This window comes from Sipha flava, unplaced genomic scaffold (assembly GCF_003268045.1).
Source record: "Sipha flava isolate LNK unplaced genomic scaffold, YSA_version1 1_pilon_pilon, whole genome shotgun sequence".
Classification (NCBI taxonomy): Eukaryota; Metazoa; Arthropoda; class Insecta; order Hemiptera; family Aphididae; genus Sipha; species Sipha flava.
In genome coordinates, this window is record NW_020272783.1 from 4,122,337 (window position 1) to 4,134,435 (window position 12,099).

Below are 12,099 nucleotides of genomic sequence, written 5' to 3' on the forward strand. Positions count from 1 at the left end.
GCATTGAATCTGTTCATGACATCGGCATCCGTACGATAACGGGTATGCCCACCATCGTCAAAAATTCAGCCCTCCTTAAATCTGCTAACTTTAAATCGATCAAACACTCCATTCACTCTCAATCCAAAACGATGTTTTACAAAAATTTTTCCAACTATGACCACATCCGCCTCATAGGAAAAACGCACTTTCCTTCAAACAACAAATAACTACTTAAACCTTACCCACTCGATTGGACAGACCAACCAAACTAACCGTTATTATCTCCGTCAAACTTCCCACCACTAGTAGAGACGCAACCCTGGAATAGTTTACGGCATAGCCATTCCCCCAAAGCAAAGCAAACATTCTTCGACTGAAAACATCTATCCAGTTAGAAAAATTCTAGAACGAAGAATTGTTTGACGATAGCGACAACAACGACTGTGGTAATAACGATTCCGGTGATGACAACGGGCATTGGAAACACCATCTCAACGCAGCATTCGTAGTCCAAGAGCTCCCGAAATAGCGTAGGTTCGGTGTGACCACAAACAGAAAACTGCCCTTTTCAGGGCCACCATCTTCCTATCAACCTCCGGTTAATTTGATCGTCAAAGATCTGGGTCGATCAGCTCATACACAGAGACTTATTTGAGTTATCCCGAGTATCGCTTACGACCCCTTGCTTGATATTTTGTACATGTATTCCGTAAGAAAAAACCATTCGATTATTAAAATCATTCGTTTATTTTCATCACTAGTTACACCCTTTACTTTTATAATATTTACAATTGAGTTGAGACATGAAATAATGCACGATTATTAATATGATTCAAATTAAATTATATTTTAATTTATTTATTGACACTTATCAATATTGGTATACTGTCATTAATTAAGTATACAATTACATTGGTTAGAAACAATAAACCTTATACCTAGTATGAGGTCTGTGATTATCATACAGATATTATTTCTTATCGTCAAAAAGCAAAGAAAACGTCAACAACCATAATTATTTTGTATGTAATACTTAAGTAATTGCTCTCAAGTCTTAATTGAACCCGTATTTTTCTTTTAATTAGCTTTATTTAGTAAAAATTGATAATGTCTCTGTATGATGATTTCGATGTTGTTAAACAAAAGTCAGATGGTTGGTCTTCTGGAATGAAACTCTTTCAATCACAAATGCAGCTAAAAAAAGCTGCTCAAACTCAGGTTTAAATTTATTTTACTATTATTATGCCATATTGAAATATTTACATTTTATAATAAATATTCAATTTTTTCTGTTAAATGTATTATAAATTTGAGACAAAGTTTAAATTACTATATGATAATTTATACTCTAATAATACTCATAAATGTATTATAATTATATTTGATTTTTCTTTTAGCCAAGAAGAGATGCTACACGTAAAACAACATCAATTTTAGCACCTGTGATTGATTTAAAGAAAAAAGATGATGATGAATCCATGTTTGATCCAGGACTTGGTTTTACAATTTTTCCTATGGCCAGAGTAAGACAAATATCTTATATGATATCAAATTTTGTTTTGAATTGTATTATTTGCATTATCTTTAGGAAGGAAAAAAACAACAACGCCCATCATTTCCACCTATGGATTGGAATTTTGAAGGCAATGAATATGATCCTATGATCCCCAATGATTATGAGAGAGTAGTAAGAGGTAAATACAATAAGGATTTTCAGGGTTTTGTTTTAAATATTTTTGTTATTATTTTCTATATTATAGACAGTTGAATTACCATAACAAATTTATTTTAAACTGAAAATTGTTCTTTATTTTTAAATATTTTTTTTTCCTTAATGAAATGTAATAATTTATAAAATATTATAAAATAAAGAAGTAATAATATTAGATTTAAGAGATATGCGGGATAAAGAAAAAGAAAAAGAAGATGAAGAAAGACGAAAACGAAGAGAAGAACGTAATAAAAATAGAGATACACCGTATGTTTAATGGTTTTATACCAATAAAAATGTACACAATATTTATCTATATTTGTTTTAGTGGTTATAATATGATGGATATACCAGTGGGTTTAACATCCAACATAGATGACAGAAGAAAATCTAATTTTACTGGATTTGGTGGTCGTAAAGAGAGTGATAGTGAAGATGATGAACCAAAGCCAATGGCTAGAATTCCTGGTGCTGCAATTGCCCCACCACCATCATTACAAGAATCATTTGTTTCAACACCTGGACAGCAACAATCATCAGGAATTGGAATGGGAATGGGAGTTGCTGCTAAAATAATGGCTAAATATGGTTTCAAGGTGATTATTTATTTAAATTCACCATTAATTCTTATTTAATCTGCAATTGTACCTATAACAAAAAAATAGTAATTTACGCCTTAATTAAGACATTCTTAATTATAGTTTATAAGTTCTAAACTATAATTTAGCTGTATGTTCAATGATCTTCATTTATAGCTTTAATAATTTAATTATTTTGTTAATATGCCATTTTTTTCTTGTTATTTAATTTAATAGTAAAGCAGAATTAATAATAACATAATTGATGTAGCAATGCATACTGCTTAGGTCTATGATGTTGATATATATACATTAAATATATATAAATATAAATGGTTTTTTAGTATTGTAAAATTTTTAAACTTTATATGTTGGATACCACAATATATAATAATATAACTTGAAGTTTTAACTTAGTTTAAATATTTATTATTTTCTGTTTTTAAACTTATTCTTTTTTTAAAAAATAATAAAAATATTTATGGCTTATAGCAAATAGCAAATATTAACATACGTATTGATAAAAATTATTTTCTAGGAGGGACAAGGACTGGGAAAGAAAGAACAAGGTATCTCAGTAGCATTACAAGTCGAAAAAACTAGTAAAAGAGGTGGTAGAATTATTCATGAGAAACCTGGTAGTAATGCTTCTCCACCTCATATGGCTACTATGTTACAAGATGATTTTGTTGCACCTGCTCCTCCACCACCTAAACCTCTACAAAGTATTACAGAGATAATGAAAGAACAATCAAAGGTTCAATTTTATAATATTTATTATATAATTTTTCTAAGTTAATTTTTAATTAAATAAAAATAGGTTGTACTATTACGAAACATGGTTGGACCGGGTGAAGTTGATCAAGATCTTGAACCTGAAGTAAAAGATGAATGCAACACTAAATATGGAGATGTTAACAGAGTAGTTATATATGAAGTTCCAAATGTTGATCCTGAAGAAGCTGTGCGCATATTTGTAGAATTTAAACGTATAGAATCAGCAATCAAAGGTGAAATTATAAAAAAAAAAAAAAAAAATTTAAATTGTATTTAATTTGAAATTTATTTTATTACAGCTGTTGTAGATTTGAATGGCAGATTTTTTGGTGGTAGACAAGTAAAAGCTGGATTTTATAGTGCAGAAAAACTTAACAGCTATCAGCTTCTTGATTAAAATAAAATAAAATTATGTTGTATACCTTATAAATTTTGACAAATTTTTTATTATATTGTACAAAATAAATGTTAATTTAATTCTAACTCTTAATAATTTCAGTCTAACATCCAAACAGATGCAGTTGCGAATCCTCGATTTTCTAAACAACAATTTTCTGTCAATTTGTATTCTTCAAGTTTTTTTAAACGTTCTTGTAAATGATGATTAGGTTTAAAACAATGTCTACCTGGATCACCAATGAGTATAGTCTTCCCACAAACACGTAATGAATCTAGCCATTTCCACAATACGTCAGCTATATCATTCGAATAAAACATATCTCCAACAATGATAACATCCCAATTTGAACAATCATCAAATAAAATGTTCTTGGATAATATATTTATTTTAACACCATTCAACTGTGCATTGAGTTTGGCTGCTACACATGCAACTATAAATAATCAAAAAATAATTACAGAATATAATATATATATATATATATATATATCATAAAATAAAAAGACATATTAGCACCAGGATCTATATCATTAGCTGTTACTTCATTGGCACCTGCCATAGCTGAAGCAAGAGAACATGCAGCACTACCGCTACCAACATCTAATACTGTTTTATTTTTGACATATTGATAATTGTCTAATATAAATCTAAAATTAAAAAAAGTTAATTTAAAGAATTAGGTATAAGTATATATTTTTAATAATTTGTCTTTTTACCTGGAAATAGCTTGACCTCCAGGCCAATAAAATGCCCAAAATGGATCATTAAATGGACATTGATCAACAGGTAAGTGCCATAATTTACATTGATCATTTATCAAATACAACTTAATTTCTGGAGTCAAGTGATTAGTACACACTGTTGTGGTATTTTTGATCTGTGTAGCATAGAGTAATTCATTACTAGAACAATAACTGTTGAAAACAGTTTTCGCATAGTTTTTGATTTTTTGACACCTCAAGTTCATTTTAGAATAGATTTCTTTAGCTATTAATCTTGTTTTAAAATTTTAGAAATACACATTTATAAGAAACATGAATTGTAAAAAATGTATGAACTAATCAATAATGACTAAAGAGTTCAATACAAGATACAAATGTCTTAGATCTTAAACTATGTAAAATGTGATCTAAGACAAATGTTATAAATTATTCTTATCACTTCTTAATCTCATAGAGTTGGTTTGATAATAAAATATTACAGATAAATAAACTAGATGGCAGTGGGGTTGGTGTCGATGATATTATTGCTGGCATAAATATTTATTTTAGCCAACTAATTGGATTTACTAAATCTATGAACATTGCAAGAGCTTTTTATCTAAAGTTTACTTAAAACAGTTGTGAAATTGGAAATGTTTTGAATAGTCTAATTTTCAAATGTCTCTTCTCAATTATCAGCATTATATATATTTTTAATAAAATGAAGTAAATGTCGGATAAACTCCATATTTCTTGAATTCAAAAGCCCTTTTTTCCTTAAGCATAAGAACAAAACATTGCACACGATTGGAGTATCTTTATTGCCGATTGAAATGAAACAACAATTATTGTTAAACAAACAAAATGTTTAAAGCAACACTAATATGCTATTTACGGATCCGAGTTATGTCGACATAACTTGACGCAAATTACAATTATGTAATTTAAAAGGTAAAGGTTGTGGAATAATACTTAAAACATTTTTTTGTTATCACTTTTTATCCCTTATTATACAATGTCTTTCCAATTTAAAACCATTACTTATAAAGGTTTAATAATAGTACCTAATGTAATGCAATGTATGCAGGGCCTGCTTTAGCTGTTTCAGTGCTCAGTGCAAGAATTATTCGGGCAATTCTCTATCTTAAACAGGCAGAATTTTGGTAACTGGAGAGGCTTCATTATACATATTATAACCTAAGCCTCGTTCATAAATGCTCAAAATAATTTTTCAAACGTGCATATTTGCTACATATTTGTAAATAATTCAGAAAACAAACATAATAATACTTGTAATAGCATAATGATAGTTTATAAAACTGTAATTGTAACTACAAGAGCGGCATTTCTTGCATGTCCTTGCATGCAATAAATAATGATAATTATAATAGAAATCAAATTTATATTGAACCACATCGTAAATTTATTTTTATTTTTTATTTATAGAAGATTATTTGTGTCACCAATGATTGATCAAATTTAATTCTAATTTTGACGCCTTACACGTGCCCTTCTAATAATGGCGCCCTATGCCGTCGCACACGTCGATCGTATCTAGAGCCGGCCCTGACAGTATGCATTTAATATCAAAATATGACGTTTGAATTTAATTTAAACTTATCACTTAAATTTATGTCCATTATAAAATAATAATTATTGGTTTGGCTTTAAATTAGGGTCGCTGTAAATTATAGCATAGGTATATTTTTTTTCACATGCCTACCTAAATATTTTTTATTCATACGTAAACATAGGCGTGCGCAAAATTTGTTTGCAGGATATGTGGCTGATAAAATGTGCCCCCTTCGCCACATATACTATATATATAAATGCTCCTATAATTAATGTGCATACCATTGTATTATTAACTTACGGTTACTACTTTATATAAGAAAAAATAAGTTTTTTACTTTTTTTTGATTAAAGGTATTTTTATTTTTTTTTTTTATTAATGAGAAGCATTATTTAATAAACATTTTTATTTAAATGCAAATTTACATTAAGCATAATTGTTATAATTCAAGCTTTCTCTTTCCTGGCATAAGAACTTTAAATTCTTCAATTACATCCTCTATGTCAATTTCAGTAAAAATGTGTTGTTCTATGAATATCAACATTAATGCATCCAGGCGCTTTTGAGTTATCTTAACTTTGATTTAACAATAGTCAATTTTTAAAATGCTCTTTCATAAGAGCAACTTGTAAGGGGAATGGTAACTAACAATTTTATGGATTTATAAAAATCTAAAAAAAATTCTGAACATCCTCTATCTACTAACCAATCTAACCATTTTGAAATGTTAATGTTAGATGAAGCGCATATAGATTTTAATTTTGGTAAATTTATAAGTAGTTTAATTTCTGCATGAATATTTTTTAAATTCAATGCTTCTGACAATATTTGAATATCTACATCATCTGTTTGAAGTCTTAACATTTTCCCCGTAGATGCAATTAAATTCAATGTTTCTTGTGAAAAACGTTCAACAATTCCTCGAATCATTTCATCTAAAATAAAAAGTAAAATTTCTCATTTTTTTAATTTTACTATCAATAGTATAGTGTGTAGAATTGTCACCAATTTTTCTGGTAAATTTTCTCTTTAATTTCAGGTATAGAGATAAGATTTTTTTGACAAACACTTAAAACTTCATTGTAAATAACAATTTAATGAGGTGTTCTCTAAGATACTTCACTAGAGATACTGCAGATAACAAATCTAAGTTTAATGATTGTAAACTGGCAATCACTTTTTGGATCATAATTAAAACTGGGGTTAATATATGTATAGAAAAATAAAATCAAAAGTTTCCATTTAAAAAATGTCACCTTTATCTTTGGCTCAAACTTCAAATAAATTTGTTTCATTTGAAATTTCCTCTAAATAAAGTAGTAATACTGAATAGTTATTTTTTATGGCGTTGATGGCTTCCAATCTACAAGCCCATCTAGTAGTAGATAGTGTTTTAAGACTTCCAAGTTACAAGTTAATTTCTTTTGAAATGTGTTTTAAAATAGTATGACGCACTGGACTAGCTTCAACTAAACTATAAATAATTTGCAGAACACCAAAAAAATCAAATATTACATTATTTTTTCTTCCCAAAGAACTTACTAAGACTAGATTGATTGAGGCAATGACTAAAACAATGGACATAATACATGCTGGGTTTATTTCCTTTGACTTGAACTTTTACTCCATTACAACTATCAGCCATCGTAACAACCCCATCAAAGCGAATATCAATCAAATTTTTCCAATAAATCCCAATTTCATTAATTGTTTCAGTTAAAGAGTCATATACTGACTACGCATTAACCATCCAAAATTAATTTTAAAACAAGTCCATACTTCATATCAATATCGCATAAGCGCATTACCATTTTATAATAACTCAGTCTAAATTATGAAGTGAGACATTTTTCATGACGTTCATGTACCCCAAGCGTCTGGTCGCAGGGTATGCAAGCGCATACCCTGCATATCCCGTGCGCACGACTATGTACGTAAATTAGGTAAGTCTAAAGCTTTTTTTTTTTTTGCAAAATCAATAGTTTTCTTTCCATTTTTCAGACCTAGGACTTATGATATATTGTGATCTTTAAAACTATTTCGTTTTTATTGTGCAACACTAACACTGAATATAATTTTTTAGCATTTTGTGAAAACGAAATCTAAGACCTCCAAGTGTTTTCAATGTTTTATTATTTTTATTTTTTATAACGTTAATTTTTATTAAATCGAATAAAAAAAATACTCATTATTAAACTATAGAATAACGTAAAAACTCGTGCATGAGTTTCGATATAAATGCACACTGGCAGCTAGTAATATTATGTTTACTGATTCCAGTGGCGTATATAGGGGGGGGGGGGGGCATAGTGGGCTACAGCATTCTCGAAATGTTTTAAAAAACTTAAAAATTATTTTAAACGTATGTTATATTTTAATGGTGCTTTATACTTATTTAGAATTTGTGTCCAACGTCAAATCGTTTTGGGACATTTTGTAAATGAAATGTAGATAAGTAGCTACTGTGTCTTGTTAATAATTCTTAGATAGCAGTGATAATTTAACTCTGTCCATAGTAACCTTTCCCGAAAATATTTTCTATATACGTCACTGATTTATTCCGTTTAATAAATTATAAAAACATTCTGAACACGGCCGGTGAAGAAATGAATTTATATTTTTGTAATCAACCGTATATTCATAGATTAATAACGTAAAAACATTTTATCGATCAATAAATCATGTTATTTTATAGACGCATATAATCGTTTATTCAGATAAGTATGGTACACTACCCATACCTATTAGATAAAGTAAATATATTATTTTGTAAGGGTTATTTCATAAACGTAAAATAATTCTGGTTACTTTTTTTCCAGGTACTTTTTTCCGTTGACCCAGTAATACAGTTTATACACGTCACATGCACACATACTAGTTAAATATACTAAATTATCATTTTTCTCCCATTATTGTCCTTAACCAAGTCTTGAGCAGTCTTAAAGTGAAAGAACTCTTTTCTGATGTTACGACATAAATTGGCATTGTAGATAACTAAAATCTTAAGAAATTATATATTTACCTAGTGGATAGTAATTTTTATCTAAATGATATTAACCTAATATAAAGAATAATTTTAAATAGTATTTATGTATACTATATAGGTATATCTACCCTATTAATATTAACCTAACCTAACCATTTGTATCCGATTCCTAGTTGAATCGTGATATATCTTGTATAGATCAACATTTAACATGTATGTACAAACACATACACTTATTCATTTATTATAATTTTTAAATTCGCCTTGAATCAATTAGTGGCATCAGGTTACATCATCTTAAGGTAATTAAATAAATATTCATATATAAGTATATACCTATTTTTTTAAGATTCTAAGCGAAGTAAGAAAAGTCTTAGTTTTACTATGATGTATGTTTTTTTCTGCGTACTTGTCAAACTATTTGCAACAATGGTTTTATATTTATAGCTCAACATACTCAACACATTTCAAACTATATTTCAAGGGAGGGGGCTAACTTCACATAGCCCCTTCCCCAAAATCACAAATCCCCAAAAGACAATTTTGCATTTGTCTTGTAGTCAGTGCCGCAACTACAAAATAGACTCATTGTTAAATAAATATTATATTATTCTAAAATATAACAACCTTATCTGAATTTTAAAATAATTTCTTTTTATTATTAAATAATTGAGTGTTTGTAAAGTGTAGTTTATTTCAGGCTGGGACTAGGGGGCCCCCAAATGAATGTAAGTCTTGGGGCCCATGAGCGCGGCATACAGTAAAAACAGCTTGGCATAATACATATATAGTAACTGTCTAACTGGTATACAGTTGATACTAATAATAACCTAAATTCCCCTATTAAACACAGCACAGCAAAAATGTTGTATTTTCCACAATATTAATACAATAAAACATGTATCATTCTAAAGATTTGTTTTATTCATTCGAACTAAAATGTAAAAACCTAAATAAAAAAGGCTTGACTTGTAACTATTTATGATGCTCTCTATCTTTTGTTAAAGGGCCCATTTACAACTAAATAAAAAAAATAATAATTAAATATAAGTATTAACTGTTAAGTATTATTTTATTTAGTGGTGTACTTAAAATATTTAAGTTCATCTAACTAAACAACTCTATTAAACATCTTATTTTTCATAATTAGGAACAGGTTTATTGAAAATGATAAGAGTTTTCTATCAGCGTTTTTATTGAATTAATCGATTATTTCACGACTTATTTCAAGGATTTTTTTCAATCACGCATTTTATTTAAATAAGCCTATCAAAATAGAACTATGATACTAAAATATAATATCAAATTATGGTTAAAAATAATAACATTTTCAGCATATAGGAGGAATAATTTAAAATTTAATCTATTAAGAAGACATAAAATAATAAACATTCTTGTTAAAAACATCTTATTTTAATTAATTTCCTCTTTACTTTTTCATTGCATAAATATCTACCAAATATTACATAATACGATGTTTAAACGTTCTTTTGTAAACTTTATTTTACAATACAATTATTTTTATTATTTTTATTTCAATCTTCTTTATTTTTAGATTTTATTTTTGTTGTACCTATAAAATCCCATTACATCATTCTTGTTCTATGCCTTTAGGTAAGTCTGATACGGCGTTCATTTTGATTTAACTATATCTAAATTCCTGGTCTTGATTTATTAATTTGAAGAGCAGTTATATTAAAAATAAAATTATACTCATTTTTCGTTTCTATATACAAACTTTGACAATTTATTGATTTAAGAATATTGCTTTTACTTATTTATCGTTCAACTTTAGCGTTGTGAGGTTTCGCAGCTATAAAACGAGCAAGGAAAATAGTAATATTTTTAAACTCGTTGGGCTCAGATAAATAGTATAGTAATTTTGGTAATTGTATTTTGACTTCTCTTCTGTTATATTTTGATCATTAAATTTATGTATTTCATATTTAGATCTGTTGAATCTAAATCATTATTCAAAATAGCAAATGTATTTCTAATAGTATCATTACAATAAAGGTTAGCAACAGGTTAAATAGTACTAACAAAATACTCTAGGATTTATTGCAGGTGGGATATTAAAATGTATTAAAAGGTGAGCAGTGGAAACCAAGCCGCACATCCCCTTTTTTTATATAAAAACCACATACATTAAATCAGGGGTTCCCAAACCGTGGTATGCGTATCACTAGTGGCACACGGAAGGCTCGTAGGTGGTACGTGAAGAAATGTTTTGGTATAATTATTTTTATTACTATTTTCATTCAATATTATTTAATTTAATTTATTTGCTATTATCTAATTTTATAAATATCGATGAAATTGGGTTTGTAATTGTAGCAATTTATTTTTATTATTATTTATTCAACCTGATATTGATGTTCTTGTACAAAATAAATAACAACAAATACCACATTAAATTTTAAAAATATAATTGTAATTTAAATATTAAGTTTTAATTAAATATTGAGATTTTTTTACTTTTATACATTTAAAATAAAAAAATATTATAAATATAATATAAAAATATTATAAAAATTAATGAATAATAAATATATACTTTAAAAAATTGTTGACTCCTAATTAAGCTTTAGAATTAAGATGGTACGCGTATTGATTATAAAAGTGTCTGATGGTACTCGACGATGAAAAGGTTGGGAACCCCTGCATTAAATTTAAGTTAAAATTATATTGTTAACTAAAATATTAAATTTACTTAACTGTTCTGTACTATTATAATTTTTTTAAATTTTACTATTAAAAAGCAATAATAACAATATTTTTTTAATTTTTATTATATTGTTTTACTTAGTATCTTTTTAGTAATATAACTCAGAATATACATAATAAAGTGATGTACACTAATGGATATTAGATTTAAAATGAAGTATGATGTATCCATTAAGATATAAAAATCGAACATCGTTTAGAAGGTAGTGTATTTTAAAAGACACGAAATTGAAAATAACTTCTTTTAGGTGATGTATCTTTAAAGATACACATTTCCACTCAAAATATCTCAAAAACTAAAGTAAATTTTTTAAAAATGAACTCAACGGGTTTTTATAATTAAAAATAGCAATAGTTTGAAATTATAGTGCAATATTTTTGTTTCTGCCAAGTTAAGGGTTAAAAATGAACTATTTAAGCATTTTTTACGACGATGTTTTTTATCTTTAGATTTTATATCATATTTTTATAATGAAGTTTTTCATATGAATATATTTTTTAACAGCTGCAAGTTTTTATTTTACACCATTAAAATTGTAAGTACTCGTAATAAAGGAGACAACTATAATTGAATGCTTTAATAACAGTTTTTAGACTAGAAAAATATTTATATTAAAAGGCGGCAATTTGTTTAGTGCTTAAATGAATAAATCCGGCCCTGATG

At 27.5% G+C, this 12,099-nt stretch overlaps 2 protein-coding genes across 4 annotated transcripts; one reads left to right on the forward strand and one right to left on the reverse strand.

Moving 5' to 3' along the window:
* Positions 1 to 1,089: 1,089 nt before the first annotated feature.
* On the forward strand, positions 1,090 to 3,478 carry LOC112681990 (splicing factor 45). Its single transcript, XM_025552403.1, has 8 exons — positions 1,090 to 1,200; positions 1,380 to 1,505; positions 1,571 to 1,676; positions 1,870 to 1,960; positions 2,022 to 2,289; positions 2,810 to 3,028; positions 3,092 to 3,281; positions 3,348 to 3,478. Exons 1-8 carry the CDS (start codon positions 1,090 to 1,092, stop codon positions 3,443 to 3,445), a joined length of 1,209 nt encoding a protein of 402 aa, XP_025408188.1. The 3' UTR covers positions 3,446 to 3,478.
* On the reverse strand, positions 2,254 to 4,587 carry LOC112681991 (electron transfer flavoprotein beta subunit lysine methyltransferase-like). Of its 3 annotated transcripts, none has more exons than XM_025552406.1 (4): positions 4,165 to 4,587; positions 3,965 to 4,095; positions 3,675 to 3,881; positions 2,254 to 2,341 (listed from the first exon to the last, which is right to left on the reverse strand). In XM_025552406.1, the coding sequence occupies exons 1-4, from the start codon at positions 4,413 to 4,415 to the stop codon at positions 2,325 to 2,327; spliced, it is 606 nt and encodes a 201-aa protein (XP_025408191.1). In that variant the 5' UTR covers positions 4,416 to 4,587; the 3' UTR covers positions 2,254 to 2,324. The 3 variants fall into 3 exon arrangements, with proteins under 3 accessions (XP_025408191.1, XP_025408190.1, XP_025408189.1); XM_025552405.1 differs by lacking the exon at positions 2,254 to 2,341 and adding an exon at positions 3,468 to 3,587; XM_025552404.1 differs by lacking the exon at positions 2,254 to 2,341 and having other exon boundaries at positions 3,468 to 3,881.
* Between the last annotated feature and the right edge of the window lie 7,512 nt (positions 4,588 to 12,099).